General features: G+C 38.4%; 6 protein-coding genes across 37 annotated transcripts in view; 4 read left to right on the top strand and 2 right to left on the bottom strand.

Moving 5' to 3' along the window:
- Positions 1-8: 8 nt before the first annotated feature.
- Positions 9-2,742, bottom strand: SsRbeta (signal sequence receptor beta). Of its 2 annotated transcripts, none has more exons than XM_046629607.2 (4): positions 2,589-2,742; positions 2,151-2,300; positions 1,024-1,338; positions 9-939 (listed from the first exon to the last, which is right to left on the bottom strand). In XM_046629607.2, the coding sequence occupies exons 2-4, from the start codon at positions 2,295-2,297 to the stop codon at positions 823-825; spliced, it is 579 nt and encodes a 192-aa protein (XP_046485563.1). In that variant the 5' UTR covers positions 2,298-2,300; positions 2,589-2,742; the 3' UTR covers positions 9-822. The 2 variants fall into 2 exon arrangements, with proteins under 2 accessions (XP_046485563.1, XP_046485564.1); XM_046629608.2 differs by having other exon boundaries at positions 2,585-2,722.
- On the top strand, positions 2,630-3,856 carry LOC124220545 (BLOC-1-related complex subunit 8 homolog). 2 transcript variants are annotated; one of them, XM_046629610.2, is made up of 3 exons: positions 2,630-3,166; positions 3,250-3,422; positions 3,510-3,856. In XM_046629610.2, exons 1-3 carry the CDS (start codon positions 3,115-3,117, stop codon positions 3,708-3,710), a joined length of 426 nt encoding a protein of 141 aa, XP_046485566.1. In that variant the 5' UTR covers positions 2,630-3,114; the 3' UTR covers positions 3,711-3,856. The 2 variants fall into 2 exon arrangements, with proteins under 2 accessions (XP_046485566.1, XP_046485565.1); XM_046629609.2 differs by having other exon boundaries at positions 2,636-3,166; positions 3,250-3,856.
- A 152-nt stretch (positions 3,857-4,008) lies between these two features.
- in (protein inturned) lies at positions 4,009-8,589 on the top strand. 3 transcript variants are annotated; one of them, XM_046629572.2, is made up of 11 exons: positions 4,009-4,742; positions 4,828-5,170; positions 5,236-5,508; positions 5,594-5,665; positions 5,742-6,001; positions 6,145-6,234; positions 6,309-6,636; positions 6,742-7,082; positions 7,203-7,525; positions 7,641-7,786; positions 7,891-8,589. In XM_046629572.2, the coding sequence occupies exons 1-11, from the start codon at positions 4,519-4,521 to the stop codon at positions 8,365-8,367; spliced, it is 2,877 nt and encodes a 958-aa protein (XP_046485528.1). In that variant the 5' UTR covers positions 4,009-4,518; the 3' UTR covers positions 8,368-8,589. The 3 variants fall into 3 exon arrangements, with proteins under 3 accessions (XP_046485528.1, XP_046485529.1, XP_046485527.1); XM_046629573.2 differs by having other exon boundaries at positions 4,900-5,170; positions 7,617-7,786; positions 7,891-8,587; XM_046629571.2 differs by having other exon boundaries at positions 7,617-7,786; positions 7,891-8,587.
- A 322-nt stretch (positions 8,590-8,911) lies between these two features.
- On the top strand, positions 8,912-13,824 carry LOC124220532 (heparan-alpha-glucosaminide N-acetyltransferase). 6 transcript variants are annotated; one of them, XM_069136592.1, is made up of 12 exons: positions 8,912-9,058; positions 9,509-9,700; positions 9,761-9,873; positions 10,228-10,331; positions 10,407-10,528; positions 10,603-10,700; positions 11,298-11,405; positions 11,496-11,775; positions 11,901-12,177; positions 12,275-12,399; positions 12,477-12,660; positions 12,747-13,824. In XM_069136592.1, exons 2-12 carry the CDS (start codon positions 9,563-9,565, stop codon positions 12,926-12,928), a joined length of 1,731 nt encoding a protein of 576 aa, XP_068992693.1. In that variant the 5' UTR covers positions 8,912-9,058; positions 9,509-9,562; the 3' UTR covers positions 12,929-13,824. The 6 variants fall into 6 exon arrangements, with proteins under 6 accessions (XP_068992693.1, XP_046485539.1, XP_068992694.1 ...); XM_046629583.2 differs by having other exon boundaries at positions 9,007-9,157; XM_069136593.1 differs by having other exon boundaries at positions 9,024-9,153.
- On the bottom strand, positions 13,152-16,293 carry LOC124220538 (DNA polymerase beta). Of its 2 annotated transcripts, none has more exons than XM_046629599.2 (6): positions 15,364-16,293; positions 15,063-15,287; positions 14,773-14,933; positions 14,349-14,643; positions 14,068-14,263; positions 13,152-13,990 (listed from the first exon to the last, which is right to left on the bottom strand). In XM_046629599.2, exons 2-6 carry the CDS (start codon positions 15,276-15,278, stop codon positions 13,896-13,898), a joined length of 963 nt encoding a protein of 320 aa, XP_046485555.1. In that variant the 5' UTR covers positions 15,279-15,287; positions 15,364-16,293; the 3' UTR covers positions 13,152-13,895. The 2 variants fall into 2 exon arrangements, with proteins under 2 accessions (XP_046485555.1, XP_046485554.1); XM_046629598.2 differs by having other exon boundaries at positions 15,063-15,262; positions 15,364-16,289.
- Positions 16,294-17,602: 1,309 nt separating this feature from the next.
- Positions 17,603-18,817, top strand: part of LOC124220530 (zinc finger protein 3 homolog) — a 56,363-nt gene continuing 55,148 nt past the window's right edge. For all 22 annotated transcript variants that reach the window (XR_006883614.2, XR_006883613.2, XR_011177300.1 and 19 more), the window contains exons 1-2: positions 17,603-17,736; positions 18,230-18,403. Coding sequence is in view for 18 of the 22 variants with exons in the window: in XM_069136582.1 (XP_068992683.1) it covers positions 17,605-17,736; positions 18,230-18,403 (306 nt within the window). In the remaining 4 variants the exon portion in view is untranslated. The remainder of the gene's footprint in view (positions 17,737-18,229; positions 18,404-18,817) is intronic.

Below are 18,817 nucleotides of genomic sequence, written 5' to 3'. Positions count from 1 at the left end.
CAATTCAATGACTTCGACTTATCGATTCGACACGGTTTTATTGCTTCTAGACATTACAACATCAATTTTCAGCTACGTTGATTAATTTGATAGAATCGACCTCTAGCTGTTACGGCGGTTGATTCGCCTAAAGCCGCAATAACTTCACCCACGCCATAGTTGGTGGTTATATATCTGTAGTAGGCAATCGCGGTGCGGATGAGAGAGATATCATATCCTGTCTGATGGTTTTCTCAGTCTCGCCAGCATGACGAAGACTGTCCATAGGATACAGTTAGAAGGGAAACTCCATACGTGGCTATAACATGTCGAAAGAGTCCATCTGATGGGAGCGTATGTATTATTCTAATAGAGTAATGCCAGTATCAGGTAAATGTAACAAACACAATCTAACAACTTGTAGGAAGTTTTCTGTGCGTCTGTAACTTTTATACCATATTATTCGGCTAGATAATTAGATGATTGCATTTTTTTAGACATTGGTATATACAAATTGCTCAATTGTGATCTGAAAACCGCAGCTGTAATTATTACAAGATATTAAAATAGGATTGCAGAATTTGGAAAAAACGATAAAGTTATATTGCACTTGAGTACTAACATTTGATTTGTCTATTCGATTGTTGCCTTATACTAATTTTAATTTTTATTATAACAGGGTCACCGAAGAATAACTGGTAGTATAATTATCATAAATAGCGTTTACTTAAAAAAAAATTAATTATTTATAATGAAACAGTCATGCGTCTCACAATCACGCAGAATCTATACAAATATTGTACACCACGATTGAAATGAATTTAGGAGTTCGATGTTAGACGATCAATGTTTCTTGGTGCTCTTTGAAAGTTTCTCATATTTGCTCTTGCTAGAATACCACAGGGCAAACGGAATGGCCAGTGATGGCAGGGTCATCACTGCGAATGCTGCCCAATCAATCTGTAAGAAAAATTCAGTCAGATAAAAGCAGAAATCTTTATGATTAAGAGTTTGCGACAGAACTACTAGATGGTGGCAACTTACTACGTGAGAAGAGAACTTCTTGTCATAATCTCTGAATGCAACAACAAGACCTTCGCCAGGCTCGCTGCTGACGGCAACCTGCATCCTGGGAGCGTCCTCAGTGCGGCGATACAAGACCTCGGCAGCGGTGAAATTGAAGTAACCGTATTTCCTTGGCCTTACAACAACTGTGTGGCTGACATTTGTGCCTGGAGGAACACGGTCAATTCTAGCATTTAGTTCCCCACTAATGTGGGCGAAATTGTCAGGATGGAAGGAGTTGTCTGTTATTTCAACTTCCAGTGCAGCAGAATTGCCGACATTGTGAACTGTGTACTGTAATCAGATAAACGTTTGTCTTGTTTAATTATGTTGTTCGGTATGGATTTTGGATCCTCAACCAGAATAATTGAGTTTTTTGTCGGATTTTAGGTGCCTGAAAATAAGTTGTTATAGCATATTTATAAAAAAAAATTGCTGTTCGCTATTGCTTGGGGCAGTATAGCTATGCCAAAAGTCATGGTAAACAAATGCAGTAAAAAGATTGACTTGCTGTGCTAGGTAACTAACATAATGACTTTGATCCATATAGTAATAATGGTGAACCCTGGAAGGAGCAATAAAGTCCAGTACTTTTTAAGCTTCAGGAATGGTTGATAATGTTTGAAAACAAAAATTGAAAGAACAAGGTTAATGTATCAGAATATCAAAGAATAAATATTGTATGATTGTTCCAAATCAAGTGGCAAAGTTGGCAATATTATGACTGCTACAGCTTATGTTATACCAAGAATGACTGTCATTTTTCACTTCATTCGAATTCAATTTCCTTGAAAACATGATGTGATGGAAGATTTCTGTTGCTGAAACTTCATTTAGTATTAAAAAAGCCTACACGACGTCAGGTTATTTCATAATTAAATTCTGTCGAATAATTTTATTTATGGCTAGTTTGATTTTGATTCAAATTAAAATATATCCTTCAGTGAAATGGCTGAACTACCAGTCGAAGTGCTAGTTACTACAATTGTCAGAAAGATAAACTATGATTTAAAGACCAGATGATTCGACCCGTGACCGTAGGAAGGACGATAGGTCTCAGTGCCAATGGTATCCAGACACTCAGAAGTTGAATTAGCGTTCCTCACCTTAACCACAATGTCCATTGTCTCGACGAGATATCTATTAAGAATTTGTTTGGATACCAATAGGTGAGCAGCTTCATTTACTTCATCTTCGCAGCGGCCGATGGCCAGAATGGCAGCTAGCCCAAGTAGCACAGCGGAGTACTTCATTTTCTGAGGAAAGAATAATGCGGCATATATTAGATTATTCGTGGAAAAATTGTCGCAATTTACTACTCCGCGTACGTTGAAATTACGCGAGCATCCGCATGTCATATGTTAGCGAAAGGTGAGGTCGAAATCGCGGTGAAATCGGTGCGATAAATCCGGGCCGCTAATAGAGACTGGAGTTGTTATTTCGAAACGTTGAATAATTGAGCCAGATTTTAGCTTACAACAGGATCGTACCGGTTGATCAATTTTATTCAATAATTATTGATAAATGTAATTTTCCTTACTTACTGTTATCGTAGGAAGACGATAGTCACCCTATGACCATGGAATAACTGGATCGACTACGTCGGTCCTGCAGGGTGCATAGGTAAACTGTCGAAAGTTCCAACGGCGCCGCGTCGCCTGCCACGTTTCCTCGCGAGCCGGTCAAACGGGGGAAAATGTCCACGCCTGCGCTTTTTCCGGCTCACTTTCGCCGGTGCGCACTTCCGTCTGAGGCCTGTGCTCCATCGGTAACGGAGAACTGACACTACGGACACAACAAGGCGTTACACTTGACAGGTGTCAGTTTTGTCAGAACCTGCAGCGAATGATCAAAATAAATACACACAGGGTGTGCGATGCGATTGATCTTACGCAAAAGCTGATTCATTCGGATTGTAGACTATTGATGTACGAGAGGCAGAGAATCAGAAGAATATTCCAAGCAGGAAAAATTTTGATCTATTTTTCTCAACTGAATTATCATAGGCTGCGATTCTGCAGATTGATAACCTGTTCCTACTGAGTTCGACTCCTATTTATTTGTCCTGAAATGGCAAAGGTATACCTACCCGATCAGGAGCTTGAAACTAAGGTGAAAAAAGGTATGCAAATCAAACTGGCCCTCGATCCGTATGATAAAATTCAATTGAAAACAGTATCATGTTTTACGTTCTACTATTTTCAGCCACAGAGAGGATATCTGAAAATATGCATATAGTGGCCAACGAGCCATCTCTTGCCTTTTATCGTCTTCAAGAGCATGTCAGGAAGGCATTGCCACCTATGGTCGAAAGACGTGTTGAAGTGTTAGTGCTTCAGCAGCAGCTACAAGGGCGCTGTTACGACGCCGAGTATGCTGTAAGTGCTATCAAGGCAATGGAGGGGGCAGGAAAAAATTATGACAATACCTTGGATCTCATTAAGAATGCGATATTCTACAAACAGCAATTGAAGTATCAAGAACAGCGCAGACTGAAGAAAGATGGCTCCAAGGACTCGGTCTACAAGAGGCTTTCAGCTCATATTCCAACTCTGGAACACTTGCCTGATGAGATATCAGACGTCGTTAGAGAGACTGCAAATAAAGTTGAATCTATGATGAACCATGCTAGGCACTCCACCGACGCTCAGAAGAATTCTAATTGATAATTTCTCTTTTGAATCGTTGATGGATTCATTCAATTCTGTATATACCAAATCATTCAGGGCATCATCTGCTTCGATACTTGAATTTTTTTTATCTTATATTCTCGTGCTTGCTTAGTGTTCAAATATATGATTCCTTGCAGCAACGATAGGTGTTCTAATTTACTGTGTAATAATAGTTCATAGTTTTTGTTACATTGTATTCGCATAATCTGCACTTTTCTGATAGGAAATTATGAAAGCTGGGAGTGAAAATTTTTGGGAACAGGTATATTCAAATACTGTGATGCCTCAGTCACATACAATCTTAAATATTAATCTTCAAAATGTATAAGATTTGGGTTTTAGTGAGAGTATTCACCTTATAAGGCATAATTTATTGTGTAAGTGAGGAATGACTGTTGTCAATTTTAAAAATTATTGGATATGTTAAAAGTTTGAAATTTAATTTTCAACCACTGAACTTTTGAAAGTCGAGAATTGCAAATTGTATCAATCGTTGATAATTAACAAAAAAATTAAAATTAAAAATTAGAAATTAAAAAACAGTGAAAATAAAGCGTTCGACATTTGTGTCGAACAGCTTAAACGAACGTAATTGGCCAAGTAGATTATAACCATTTCCAACATGCCCAATTAAAGACTCAATACTTCGGGAAAAAGTGCACGATTGGTGCGCCAGTCGAACTATTATTGGTCAATGAACTCGGAAAACACGAATGGGCGGTGAGATTCGCTCGTTGACAGATTAATGAATGAATAATTGCGCGAACAAGTCCCGAATTACAAATAAACTAAGCGAGCGAGCATGAATGAAGCGGATAGTAAGCAGCTGAGGAAATCTGAGAGATCGGTTACGACGACGGATCAACAAGTGGTTATTGATATCAACGTCAATAACGAACGGGAAGACGATGGCGATGAGGAAGAGGTTGACGAGGTCGAAGAAGACGAGGAAGACGAAGACGAGAATGACTGGTGGGAAAGCGATGCCGCCTCGAGCACTGGGTCGTATTATTCCGACAATGATAGGTATTTGATAGTTGCCTGACTTTTGGCGCCTCATAATTAGTCTCATAACCTCACTATGAACACAGGATAAAACGTATAATTGTAGTTCAATCGTCGAGTGGGATTCTGCGATCAAATGGACTGGAGAGGTATTCTATATCGAATCTCTGCCTAGCAGCTTAGCCGAAACCCGTGATGACCATTCTCCGCTTTGTCGTGAACCCAAATCCTTATCACCAGAGTTAACTAGGAGACGCAGCACCAGAGCTGGCAAGCTCATGCGTCTTATAAGGCGGCGAGAAAGCAGAAGATGCAGCGTCAGGAACAAAAAGACGAGAGATGTGACTGGGGAGAAAAGTCATACCTTGGGTGCAAATGAAGCAAAGTTTTTTCAAAGAGGAGGCACTGCCCAAGAGACTACTAAGGAAGTTACATTCAGGGACAGTGAGGTAAGTTGTGTAAAAAGCTAAGCGAAAGAACCTGACCCCCATAAGCATATAGGTGATATTTTCAGGCAGGTGAAATCAAGGAAGTTACAGTCAGAATTGATCCTGGCAAAAGACACAAAATGGGTAGACGAGCTTCTCTGTGCGAAGCTTACCTTGGTATTGTACCAGGCGCCTTTTCTGACAATATCAGAGTCATGGTTGCAGGTTTTGTTCCTGGGGGAGAAGCCATCAAAGATAAAAACATCAAGATTGGTGATTGGCTAAGAAGCATGGATGGCAGAGAAGTGAATATTGAAAACTTAGAAAGCTTACTGTCTGAAATTCTTGAGCTGCAAAATGTAAGATCGTGGAATGATTTAGATTATATATGAAATTGATTACTTGTCGGTTAAAAATCTTCAAAATTCTAATTACATTTCTTAGGTAAAATTAGAACTGCAAAGAGTTGCTGGTAGTGAAATTGGTAAAACTGCGTTGGAAAGTAATTTTGACAAGGTAAAAAATGATTACACGCAAGTAAATCCATCTGTTGATTACAACTGAGGTGCATATGGTACTTTTCATTCTACAGCCACAATCGCCAATGGTGCGTCGATTGGTATCGGAGGAGGAATCCCATCCATTGATGGAATCGCTTTTGAAACACTCTGTGGGTATAACATTTATAAAGACAACTGGCCTTTCTGAAACCGGACCAGAGCTTCAGGATGTTCTATACACATTTCCGAGGTCGTGTGATAATAGTACTCAGTCTATCCTGTGTCGAGCAAGAGGGGCATTCGCTACCCTCGATCACATGCTTCCTGGAATATCGGGTCCTCGTCCAATAAGGTTTTTATTTTGTAACTATACTTTGTGAATATTATAAGAATACAAATTCTGTTATTTATTATTATTCATTTTTTTACTTATATGACCGTTCATTCAATCAATTAATATGTAATCTAACGTTTGACCATATTTTTACGTTCTAGCACATCTACTTGGTTTGAGAACAAACTGATCCATATTTCCTATGTATCCAAGGGAGAAGAATTGCTTTTACTAGCACTGCCAGAAAAATTGTAAGTTGCAAAATGAAACAGTTTTTTATTTTGTTTTATTAATTCAACACATGTAAACACTTATGCATTTGCAGTTGCTGTCTTCAAGAAACATTGGAAATAACTGAAGATGTTGTACGAGTTCTAGAATTTAGTTATCGGACTTTGGGGGAGTGTTTCACTCCAAAAGAATATCATTCCACTTTAGACCATTTCTTCTCATTGCTGTTTTGGAGACTGAGTAAAGAATCGACGAACGTAGCTTTTACAAACGAATCAAAAAATGATTTGTCATATAGTTTAAAAGCATCAAATTTTCACGATACTTTGCCAGCTGCACGTTTTATCCAATTGCCAAGAGATGCTCAAATCCAAATAGATGCGGCTTTGAACGAAATGGAAGCTATGGACTACAGAGATTGGGTGATTGAAATATAAATTCTGATCACTTGTAAACTGGAAATATGTACCAAATTTCTGTCGTATTATTACCACACTAGTCACGGATATGTTATTAATTCTTTCCAGAATGAAGATCCTATGGATTGTCAACGCCTTTATACAATTCTTGGAAGTTGTCTATATCACAAAGATTTTCTTCTGGGATCTCATCTACCCCATCAAGATCTGATTGAAATTCATAGCTTCTTACGTCAAAAAGGATTACTGAATTTAATCAAAAACGAACCCGTGAAATCTTTGATTGTATGGAAGGAAGTCTATCCTTTGTCGTGTAATCGCGGTCATCTGCAGCCTGACGTTGAAAACGAAAAACCCTTTGTACCTAATGGAAAGTGGTTCTTACTCGTTGTTGGTTTTGGTAACCAGTTATTGGCTGTTCTACTTGAGTCTGGAGGATGTACAGCAGAGTAAGGATGATGTTTGATTACATTTTGATGGGCTAGCTGAATTTTTTTTTCGACCTTGTGTTTGAAAGACATTTTACGTAACCTTGTGAATAAAACTATTTCTGAACATCCTTATTTTAGACTTGAAAACAATGCCAGCCCAGATGTATTTTATGTAGAAGAGGCGCAGGAAACTTTAAAACACGTACAAAAAATCGGTATACCAACATTGGCTGAGAAATGGATCGCGGCCAATACTAGATCAGGAATTGAGCTAACTCAAGATGGGGCAGTGAACAAATCTATTCCTAGCATTGCCGAAAATTTATTTGGTCTGGTAAAATCAAACGACCCTCGTTCCACATTGCCAAAAACAAACTCTGTGGCCAGTAAAAAGAGCCCGGAAGTATCATCCATTTTAAAAAGACGCAGTCTCGAACAGAGTACTATCTCCTCAGGATCTGGTATGCATTTCTAATGCACTTGTTTGCGTAATTTTCATATAGTACACATGCTCTGGAATGTTCTCAATTTGAGTGGTTTATTCATCCACAGTCTATTCTTTGCAAACTTCTGAAGATTCTACAAGTCAGGGAACTGGAGCAGTCAGTGAAGCAAGTGATGATGTTGCTCCAATCCTAGGCCGACGTGCAACGAGAGAGAGAATAAATAATACGAATTCTCGACAATCTGATGGCAGTGACTCTGACATGGATTATGATCGGGTGAGGTGTTTAAAAAATAGCTAAGTTTTCATAATAAGCAGTAATACCATAAGATGTTAATTAACCGTGTTCTGATCTGTTTCAAACGTTACTTTTCTTTGTAGAATGAGAGTCAGCCAAGTACAATGGATATAACAGACATTCGTCAAAACTTGTTGACTCAAGCAGAATATATAGTGCCAAAAAAGGTGAGCGCAGGTACCGAAGACACTTTGCTTCACTATGTGCATTTAGATACACTTGAAGGTGTTTTATTATCTTCGAATGTCGGGATCGAAGGGAGTGTGAAGGATTCAAAAGTTCTTGGATTCTTCAACAGCGCTGCCCGTGTCATTCATAAACTTCTTCAAAGAACTGTGAGGTTTGAGAAAATGCTCAATCAAGATACGGACAAATCTGTGATTAACAAGAGTTTGATCGCCATCAAGGAACATGGTGTCCTTTTCGAGTGCGAAGGTGATACATACTGGGTAGTTGGACGTTCGTATACATCACCGCAACCTCGAGAACTGTACGTCTGTTATCGGGATTCAGCGCCCCAAAGTTTGATCGAAATGGCATTCAGATTGAATACAATCTAAAACAGTGTAAAGCTTTATATTGTATGCTCATCAGCCATCTTGCCTTTTTATTCTTCACCGTTAATTGAAAACTGTTGTAGATGGTTACGCAATTGGAGTTGAAGTACAATTCTTGCACGTAGTATTTAGTTCTTGTTGAGATAGAATGTGTAATGTATGTTAGTGATGATTTTTAAAATGACAAAAATATATTTTCAAAAAAGAAATTTTGCAATATGTCTGAACGTAATGTATTATTCAAATTTTGACGCTCTACGCGCTAAAGACTACGCGCTCTGTACCGAATGTAAGCCGTGCCAACAGAGAGAGCTTGGAGACAACGGCGACAACACAGATGCTAGCGTTTACTGTCACCACGAAGTAGTGACTCTCACTCTATTCGGCGACTTGGCGGGGGAAACACGTAGTAGTGGACTGATACAACAAGTATGCCCCCCGCTTATCTTGACGCTGTATGGTCTCTGGCTTTACCCGTCTAGCGGCTGCTGTGAGCGGGACACCCCCGTCACCAAAAAAGTCGACTTATTTCCAGACTTCCACATAGGACCGTAGTGCTAGAGGGCGCTACTACACAGTGGGAACACAAAAAGTGCCTGCATTGGTCGGCCCTCTCTTATGGTCAGCACGTTCGGGTGAACAGCTGAACAGTTACGCAGTTATAGCGTATAGTTACGCGTGAGACTGGTGACAGGTACGAGCTCTCTGATTTTGTATCATTGTTTTTCCGAGAAGCGAAAATTTGGGGCGGTACTGGAGCTGATTAGCTAGAGAAAGTTACTACTATTTGCAAGTAAAAACTTCCGATTTTTACCAAATCTGGGCCAATTAAACTGAAACACATTAGTTATGGTTATAATAGTTCATCGGTTATAAGCATTTCTAACGTTACGCAGCAACAATTGACGTAGCGGACCATTGCGAAGATACGCTTGATGACACATTTTATTTTTTTCCAATTTAAGACGCGACTTTATTGCGCTATTATTAGTTCTCGATTGGAAACATAACATTTTTAGTTTCAGTCTGTCAATAACCTTTGCATATATTTTTTGTAACCCGGTATAATCTGCGGGAAATCCACCTGGGTACTGTAGGTCATAGAAAGTATGCCTAACAAATTCTTTTATATTCTTACACCTAGCTAGCGAAAAGATACATCAGCTTTGAAGCCTTTGTCTCTTACCATTCGAAAACCATGGAGCTTCTAGTTGGGAGAAATGGTAATTTCTCTTGCGATGACAAAACTCTTGGGATAGACATAGCTTGCCTGAGTCTAATCAATAGCAACAACGGCAGCATAAAATTTTACGGACAATCGACAGAGTGCTTCTTGGTACGTAATCTAACAGGAAAATCAAATTTGGTATTCTTTACTTATTGTCATGATTTTCAGTGTAATGGAACACTACGCAGTGTCTTACCTGGAAACAGCAACACAACACTCTCAGTAGACACAAAGCATCCGTATCATGTTTACTATGTGCAGGATGGGTTGGAATACTGCCAGTGGGTATATTTTGCAGCATACTACTGCAGCTTTCTATTACATATACCAATCAATTTTCTTATGGACATTAGCAAAGATTCAGGAGATTTATAATTGACTGTCAAAAGTTGAAAAAATGTGTAGAGATTTGGTTAAAGATTGAAGATCTATTCAGAATATACAGGATAACTGTACCAGTAATTCAACAAGCACCAGTAAATGACCAGGTGTAGGAAAAGTATACCATACAATTTTATTTAAGATGTTAGACAAATATTTCCATATGTTTACATGCATAATGTTATTTTCCATAGCAGACCTTCAAAATAGAGAAATTATTGCTATGAATTCTGCAATAATATATGATTTTTCAGTACCACTTTTAAATTCGAGGAGCATGGACACTATGAAATGAACTTGACGGATCGTAGCTGCTCGGAAATTTATACCACATATCAACCACCAAATCCATATATGCGTAAGGAATTAAGTATTGCAACTTTGAAAAAGCTATATTGGAACTTGGAAGTTCTGTACATAAATATTTTTGCAGCAATTTTGGCAGCATTTATGCTCATGTTTTTCTTCTCGGCCACATGGGCACTCGGAACATTTGTCGTTCGCTCCGGACTAATGACCAGATTTTTAAGGAGAGATGTGCCCGAAGTTCAGAGTGTGAGTGGATATTTTCAAGAGAAAGTGATTTATAATACTTTGATATTACTGATGTTTGGTATTTTGTATTTCAGGATCTGGGAAGACTGCAGGAAAACGAATCTTCACCTAGGCCTATAGAGAGGGTGACCAGATTTAGCACTCGAGCGAAATTTTTGGACACCTTTCGTGGGTAACGTATAATTATATAATGGGGCATTCAATAAATAATGGCAACTCAACCGATGAATTTCCTTTTTTTTTTTATAACATTCTCCATTTTCAAAAAAGCATTCCTGAGTTTATTTAAATATTTTCCTACAACTATTAATTTCTTATAATTATTCAAACTAATCTAAAAATTAGCATTATTTAAAAATCAGAAAAAATTCTGAAAAATTTTATTTTTCATTTCGATTATGCAGACATTGGCCCACGATAGGGGGATTTTTTTCGATTTATTCTTAGCACTTTAAACATCTTGAACAAACAAAACACTGTGTTACAACATCCCAAAAATGTTTAACAAATTTTTTAAACTAAGCTTATGTGTAAGGGCAACCAGTTTATCCTAATGTAATTTGTTTCGAAGGAATTTTTTCCCAGTATTAAGATTTTATTGATAATATTCAACAACAGTGGGGGTAAATACTGGTTTTCAAGTAAGACTAGTATAAAAAATAAAATGATTACGAAGCACTCTGTTAGGTACAAGAATCTCAAATTTAGCTAATGGTTCAGGTCAAACCGGTTTTTCCTCATGTAATTCAAGGATGAATTTTTTTCCCAGAATTGCGATTTTATTGATGATATTCGTCAACAATGGTGGGGGTAAATACTGGTTTTTCAATCATAGCCCATGGAATGGAATAACACTGGCAGACTTGGTGTTGCCATTGTAAGCATGAAACAAACCTCTACAAATATTCTTGTTACTTTCAGTCGAAGTACTTTTTTTGATGATCTCCAATTTTGTGATTGATTTTAGCTTTGCATGGATCATGGGATTCACCATAATAATTTCACTGCGTACCCAACTTAGGATATCTATATCCCGAAGCAGGATCATTTTACGTTGTTTTTGTCGATCTGTAACTTTGATATTTCTTGGCCTGGTTATCAACTCACTAACCAGAACAACTGAGAATTGCGTAATTCTGAAACTCAACGATCTCAGATTTCCAGGAATCTTACAATTATTGGGAGTATCGTACTTTATCTGCGCGACGCTTGAAGCTATATTCACCAAGGCGCAACGAACTTTTCAGGTTGGCTCTAAAACTGGTTTTTGAACTGATTGTTTAATATCTATGATGAATCATTAGTCGATCTGCTGTGATGTTTATGCTAATATTAACAAACCATTGATGAGGGAGGATTCTGTTATTCGCAGTATGACCGACTAAAATTTCTCCAAGACATTTTGGATGCTTGGGCGCAGTGGTTGGTTATTATTGCCATTGCAACCACACACTTGCTCCTGACGTTCCATCTACCAGTTCCTGGTTGTCCAAAAGGATACTTAGGACCAGGTGGACTTCATGAACATGGAGCACATGCTAATTGTACTGCAGGAGCAGCTGGATACATCGACAGAACTATTTTCGGTAACCATATATATATGAAGAAGTCCGGAGTTTATGGAAAACACCCACCCTATGACCCTGAAGGTTCGCACATCCAATTATTGACTCACGAATGTATCGTTGTTACATACCTACAAAGTTCAGACTGCTTATAATGTGCTCCTTCTTATCTCTCATCTAGGAATTATGAGCACCATTTCAGCTGTGTTACTGGTTTATATGGGTGTTCAAGCTGGTAGAATCATGCTAACGTACCACCAAGCAAAGTCCCGTGTGATTCGTTGGCTTTTGTGGTCTGTGATTACGGTAAGATTACAGCTATTGATCACAGATATACTGAACTCTGAAAAAAACCTGTATGAATTATTTATTATTTTATGCAGGGTATTTTGGCTGGTATTTTATGTAACTTCAGTAAAGAAGATGGTGTTATTCCTGTGAATAAATCGATGATGTCGTTGTCTTATGTGCTCGCAACATCTAGTATAGCATTTGCCATGAATACAATTCTCTACATTCTGATTGATCTTCAACATTGGTGGAGTGGAGCTCCGTTCTTTTACGCAGGCAAGTTACCAACTTTTCTGGTATACTTTATTCTGATTTGTTTTGCATTAAAGTAATACGTGTTGATTTCATTCACTATTTTTCAGGTACAAATGCTATATTCTTGTATATGGGGCATTACTTTACGATGGGAGTATTTCCTTGGACCTTGACGATTAATGGAGTTAGGACGCATGCTAATGTATTATCACTAAACTTGTGGACCACGGCGCTTTGGGCCATTATTACTTATGTGCTTCACAAGAAAGAAATTATTCTCACAGTATAGACACAACCCTATCTATTCCACAGTTGAGAAGAAAGTTTTGGAATTTCTTCAGCTCAGAATTCCAAACCATTGGTCAAATAATTAAGTGGAATGAAAAAAATGATAATCTAATTTTAAGCCTGTCGTTTTGGGCAATATACACCCACTGTTTGTACTAGCCCACATGTATAATTTACTTTAGCGACTCGTTCCAATTAGTAAGATTTAATTTTTGACAGAAAAGTGTTTGAGTTAATAACCGACCATGTTCGTCAGATTCATTCAAACTGGTTTGACTGATTTTGGCATTATAACACGCTAAGCATGGCGTCAGTCTCAGGGACTGACAGTGAACTTTTTGTTAGGCGAGCGTCGGCTCAGGATGTAGTCTGAACGGAAAGCACAGCAAAATCGGCTCCACGGTTAGCGTTTTAATCGACGATACTTATGTTAGATGTAATTATTATTTTACCGCTTTGGACAAATCCCATTTAATTTGGGTAAATGCTTGTTATTGGTGTTGTAGTTTGAGTAAAATATAACATATGTAATTTTATGTTATTCTCCAACACTATTTACATATTCATACGCATGCATATGCTTGCGGTGCATTTTCAGTTTTGTTATAAATATTTTGTTTCAACCAAGCTGTTAAAATGAGGTGTGGCATCTCATGATACCGATAATTACTATTGACCTTTCAGTAACAGAGATATAAAGAGAATAGGCTAAGAATTGAACCAATTCAGTTTATATTAAGATATAGTTTCTATTTACGCATTTCGTTTTGTGATACAGAATATGGCTGAAAATATTAGTATTTAATAATTTCATAACAATATAGATCTCAACGCTAATGAGGTCTTGTATGATTTCTACCCAGATATATCGAATTAATAAAGAACGTTATATACATATACGTATGCACTATGTTATGATGCGCATACTTTCATGGCCTGGAATTATCACATTTTGTGAATCTTTGGCATTATGAATTCCTCTCTTCCGGTTTTTTGTATGGAAGTCCAAGTTTACTGAAGATATCCTCTTCACTTGTGATTAATTCAGCATTCCCTGGTAACCCTTTAATAGAAATTGTAAAAGGGTCGATTAATCTAAACTTTAAAGTTGATTGCCGGATTTTGCATGTTGATCCGTACCTTCCAATGTTAGATGTTTCAAGGTATACTCGTTCAACGTAAATTTCTTTTTAAGTGCGTGTGCCCGCATATTTTTATTGAATAAATCACTGCCGGTAAAATATAATACGGCACAGTAGTAGTGATCGCTGGGAGTAACTCTTATATCAAGTCGGCGAAATGGTTTACTCGATTCTGCTGGATCTCGGCAAACACCCTGTTTGAAAGCAATTCCAATTTTGACAATGCTTAAGTCTGTGTTGATGCAAATCAAGATATTCTTTGTTAATATAGCTGCATACCATAAACTTTGTGTTGCCGATAGAGATAGTCTCTGTGATTATTCCCTCCTTTTCAAGATATTTAACAATATTTTTTAGCATACCGCCTTTATTTTTCGCATCCATACTTTCGGATGTGAATTTTGGATGTGTTATCAAGACGTCAATATCGCCGCTCTCATCCTTTCCACGTCTATAACTACCACAGATTGTAAGTATATACTCTTTGTCTAAATTAGCAATCACTGATTTGAGACTGGTCTCGAGTCGCCGCACCTCTTCCCTTGGAATTTTCTGTTCAAAATCTTGAAAGTACCTGCCAAAAATTAGAAAAAATTATTGCAAATACATCATGAGGAAGAAAAAATTTGAAATAGCTTGATTAAAAATTGTTTCGAGATTACGAAAATGGTAGGGAAGATTCCAAATGTAGTAAAAATCATACTTCAAACCAATTTTCTGATGATGTGTTAATTTATCTTGGTTTTTTCTCAGGTCTTCCAAAGTCTTTATACCAGCATCTACCAATTCCTTTGCCTTCGATGGTCCAATTCCTGATACCCTGGTCATCAAGTTTATAGGAGCACTGATGCCATCAGCATTAATCTGAAAATGACAAATACAAGGTTAAATCCTAATACAGCTGCGTTATGAAATTTCATTGTTCTATAGAGTTTAAGGATATCGATATTGACCTACACATGTTACTATAGATTGTGGCTGACGATAACTTACTTTTTCAAGTTTTTGTAATTTTCCGGTTTGAAGGAACTCATCAATTTTTTTTGCGATCTTCTCTCCAACCCCTGGCAACTTTTTTGCCTCTTCACCATTCTTCACTCGGTATGATAGTGCAGCCAAAGTTCCAGCAGCTTTACGGTAAGCGTTATATTTGTAGATGTTTTTACTGACATTCCGCTCGTAATTTGCTAGCTCTGCAAATTTTTTCATACATTTTCACTTTGGATAAAATGATTACCAAACTTTCACCCAGTAAGTGCGCGTCAAAGTTCAATGAAACTGAGGCGATGTATACCTATCAGAAAATCGGAGAGATCACTGTTTAGATTGTCTGCGTTGTCGGGTGCCTTTCGTTTGCTCATCTTTCTTGTATTTTGACAGGGATCTCAAAATTATTAATCGCCAATCGCCGTGAAAGCAATAAACGAACTGTCAAATTGGAGTATAACCTCTACACTTTTCAATTGCTACCAAAAGCTGCAATTTCGTAATCTTCTGCTTTTTTCCTGTCGTTGTGCCCTTTTCAGGAATATGAAAATACGTAGGTTTCGACAGAAGTGAGATGACAATTGTATACACGAAAGTATTTGTCGGCGAGGGCGGCTAGGGATACCATGGTAGTACACGAACCGTAGAACTGTAAGCAATACTTGTTGTCGGCACCACGGAAGATCTTTGGGAACATTTACCAACATACACTATCCGTAACAGAATTACAGAAGCCCTGTGGCGATATCTACTTATGTCCACTGTCGGTAACAAACGGCAGTATGACACTGTTGGTTGCTGATGATACGGACAGCAGCGCTAAAAAAATATTCATTCAAACACTTAATATCGAAAAAAGTGGATCCAACTTGACATGAAACTAGAATTATTATTGGAATTACAGCATTTGAAGTCGAATAATTGTTATCACATAAGTGAAACTGCTCTTTAGTTACAATTTTTATGAAGAACCACTGCAGCTTATTCGAAATTTATTTTATTTTGAAAGTTCACTAATTAGAAAGATCCTATTTACTACGTATCTCTTAATCTTTCAGTTGCTGCCTCCTGTCAAGGTCAACCCCAACGAGGAGTTGTTACGACCAAAGCTACGACAGTGTCCTACGAGTTTATACGCTATATTTTGAGGAAACGAGTTGTACACTGTACAGTAGCATACAGCTGACTGTGAGAACATAGTGTAAGGATTTGTGACTGGGATGCGCGTCAAAACGTGGAATTATCGCGCTTTCATGTCTTATAATGCGTGATAATTCTTATTTAACGTATCGGTGTATTGATGGGTTGAGACCGCAGAGATCGTGTTAATCTAATCTCAATATCGTCAAGTACATATTCTTGTGAGAATAATACATGCAATCGATGAAATGTACAGCGCTATAAGCGAATACATCGGCTGCGACATAATTTTTTGATTACCGCGTCAGAGGGCGGTAATCGGAGATAATGGACGAATAGACCTATAGTAGACGATCAATCGTCCCGACGGAATGTCTGTTGTCTTAAATTATTAATTGTTCGGTATCAGAGTACCGCGGTGGCAGCATCATTGTAGTAGTGAGTTGAGACAAATCGAAACATTATACATGAATTAATTCAACTGCGACGCCGTGGCCAGCAGTCGCCTTCACCGTTGCCACAGTGAGCAATCATTTAGTACTAGACGGCAGCGCCACATCGTAACAGATTTGGCATTTTCTTACTAAATTGGCGGTCGCTTCAAATAGAGTACATAATAAATACGTAAACACGTTAGCGTTTTATTGTTTTTTTCTTTTTTTTTTCATCTCATACGAACATCACAGTTTTGATTTATAGCGTATCGTATGAGTCACAGCTTTGACTTATAAAACTATACAGTAAAACAATAGTTTTTATGTACTCTTACACCACTGCTTAAATATTTTGAACACGATTTGCGCGGAATTCGTCGAAAACATTTCGTCGATTAACAGATCGTCCAACCCAACACAACTCAATCTACAAAATTGTCATTTGATGAATTGGTTGTTTGCCTTTGTTACTCGACGCATTATTTTTTCTCAACAACAACGCAACATTCTCCAGTCTCCAGGTGGCGCGATAGTCAGGAGTTTACTTTTCCAAATGAGGGTTTCATACGTTTCTGAGTCATTTTCGTATTCGGATACTGAAATTGAAAAATGTAATAAATACTTTAGAAACGTATCAGATTTAGTACAATGATATTAAACTAGTGACGTTCGTCGCTAACAGTCACCAGCGCGATTATCGCTGTTTATCGTCCACAACCCGACGTTCGTGACACTCGTTTTGGCGTCGAGACGCCTCGGTAAAGCTCGGCAAGCATCGCAGGCCAATCGATAGCCGGTTCCCGGAAGGTTTCGGAGGGGGGGGGATGTCGTCAGTGTCGCCACACTCCTCAACGGATCCGGCAGCCCGGCACTACTTGCCTCCCACCGCTGAGCCTGGTCTCTGTTGAAAGTTCAAGGAACGAACGCGTCTACGGGCGCGGCTTGCGTCTCGAAGTGGCGTTTTACGTGGAACAATGTCGTCCCTCGACTATTTGGATTTGTGCAGATTGTGTCTAATGAAAGATCGTGTGTCCGTACCGATATTCGAGGGTGAGGGTGATGTCAGGCAGATTTTTTTAAAGATTGCGGCCTGCTTGCCGGTCAAGGTAAGCCTACAAACTACGCCATCGCTCTATGCCAGCCAATATACGGTCGCCATTTTGTCACGGTTATTGTTTCCTACCATTTACAATGAATTTATCGATTCCGTATGTATCGAGTACACAGCGTGGTTCTCGATCACTGTTCCCGCTATTACAGTTTCTTATCTCGTACGTGAAATGCCGCTTCGGTGTTGCTGTTCTGTGGTTGTAAAATCGATCCTTCTTTTTCTCTGCTCTGCACCCCCCCCCCCCCCCCCCCCCCCCCCCCCCTCTTCGCCCTTCCTCCTTATTGCTCGTACCGCGTCGTTACGGCAGGCGGTCCGACGCCATTCCTAACAAAGGGACGCTACGGCGTCCCGGACTCTATTCCTGTGAATTATGTATATAATTCTACTTTAATTGGCGAATGCTGTTCTAACAACTATGATATGTACAAATAGATGAATATAGACGCGATTCTGAGCGAACTGCATTTTACAAATGAATTTTATTACAGGTTGCACGGGAAGACAAGTTACCTAAAAAGATATGCGACGATTGCGTTTACAAAGTAGAATTACTTTACCAATTTTGGAATACAACGGCAAACGCCGAGAAGCAGCTACTCCAATGGCTTGGCGAAGTTGGCTTGGAGGACAAGCAAGGCTATGTCACTGGCGTCCTAAATCCGGTAATTTAACTCATCTGCCCTAAACACAACAATGTTGCTTCAGTTTGACTGTGTTTGAAACACGAAATCGAACACATGACAATCTCATATTTACTCTTCTATTTTTTTCTTGTTTACCTTGACAATCGTTGTAAACAGTGACCACAATATTTTGGACATGTATGTTTATACTCACTTAATTAAACTATTAATGCAGTATAATTGTTGAGATACATCTTCTGCCAACATTAGAGTACAATTAATATCAAGTTTATCTTTTTTTATTGGCAAGTGTACTGGGTTGTTCATTTGAATGGCTTATGTTCATTTAAATTTTTGTAGTTTTATTTTGCACCAAACTTTTTACTATGCAATTCGAAAATTTTGTCAGTGGTCTTGTATTAGACATGAACTTTTAGAGTGGCAAAAATTAAA

The sequence above is a fragment of the Neodiprion pinetum genome, chromosome 5, assembly GCF_021155775.2.
Source record: "Neodiprion pinetum isolate iyNeoPine1 chromosome 5, iyNeoPine1.2, whole genome shotgun sequence".
NCBI lineage: Eukaryota > Metazoa > Arthropoda > Insecta > Hymenoptera > Diprionidae > Neodiprion > Neodiprion pinetum.
The sequence above is the reverse complement of the archived record's forward strand: the minus strand, read 5'-3'. Positions and strand labels throughout refer to the sequence as shown.

Coding starts and splice junctions, on each gene's coding strand:
- LOC124220538 (XM_046629598.2), bottom strand. CDS start 15,430: ATGAGCAAACGAAAGGCACCCGACAACGCAGACAATCTAAACAGTGAT. Junction 15,263..15,363: donor TCTCTCCGATTTTCTGATAG/GTATACATCGCC, acceptor AAAAATTTGCAG/AGCTAGCAAATTACGAGCGG. Junction 13,991..14,067: donor GAAACATCTAACATTGGAAG/GTACGGATCAAC, acceptor TTTCTATTAAAG/GGTTACCAGGGAATGCTGAA.
- LOC124220532 (XM_069136592.1), top strand. CDS start 9,563: ATGGAGCTTCTAGTTGGGAGAAATGGTAATTTCTCTTGCGATGACAAA. Junction 9,701..9,760: donor AATCGACAGAGTGCTTCTTG/GTACGTAATCTA, acceptor CATGATTTTCAG/TGTAATGGAACACTACGCAG. Junction 11,776..11,900: donor AGGCGCAACGAACTTTTCAG/GTTGGCTCTAAA, acceptor TGTTATTCGCAG/TATGACCGACTAAAATTTCT.
- LOC124220545 (XM_046629609.2), top strand. CDS start 3,115: ATGGCAAAGGTATACCTACCCGATCAGGAGCTTGAAACTAAGGTGAAA. Junction 3,167..3,249: donor TGAAACTAAGGTGAAAAAAG/GTATGCAAATCA, acceptor TACTATTTTCAG/CCACAGAGAGGATATCTGAA.
- SsRbeta (XM_046629607.2), bottom strand. CDS start 2,297: ATGAAGTACTCCGCTGTGCTACTTGGGCTAGCTGCCATTCTGGCCATC. Junction 1,339..2,150: donor CAATGGACATTGTGGTTAAG/GTGAGGAACGCT, acceptor ATCTGATTACAG/TACACAGTTCACAATGTCGG. Junction 940..1,023: donor AGAAGTTCTCTTCTCACGTA/GTAAGTTGCCAC, acceptor TTTTTCTTACAG/ATTGATTGGGCAGCATTCGC.
- in (XM_046629571.2), top strand. CDS start 4,519: ATGAATGAAGCGGATAGTAAGCAGCTGAGGAAATCTGAGAGATCGGTT. Junction 6,002..6,144: donor TCGGGTCCTCGTCCAATAAG/GTTTTTATTTTG, acceptor TTTACGTTCTAG/CACATCTACTTGGTTTGAGA. Junction 7,083..7,202: donor TCTGGAGGATGTACAGCAGA/GTAAGGATGATG, acceptor TCCTTATTTTAG/ACTTGAAAACAATGCCAGCC.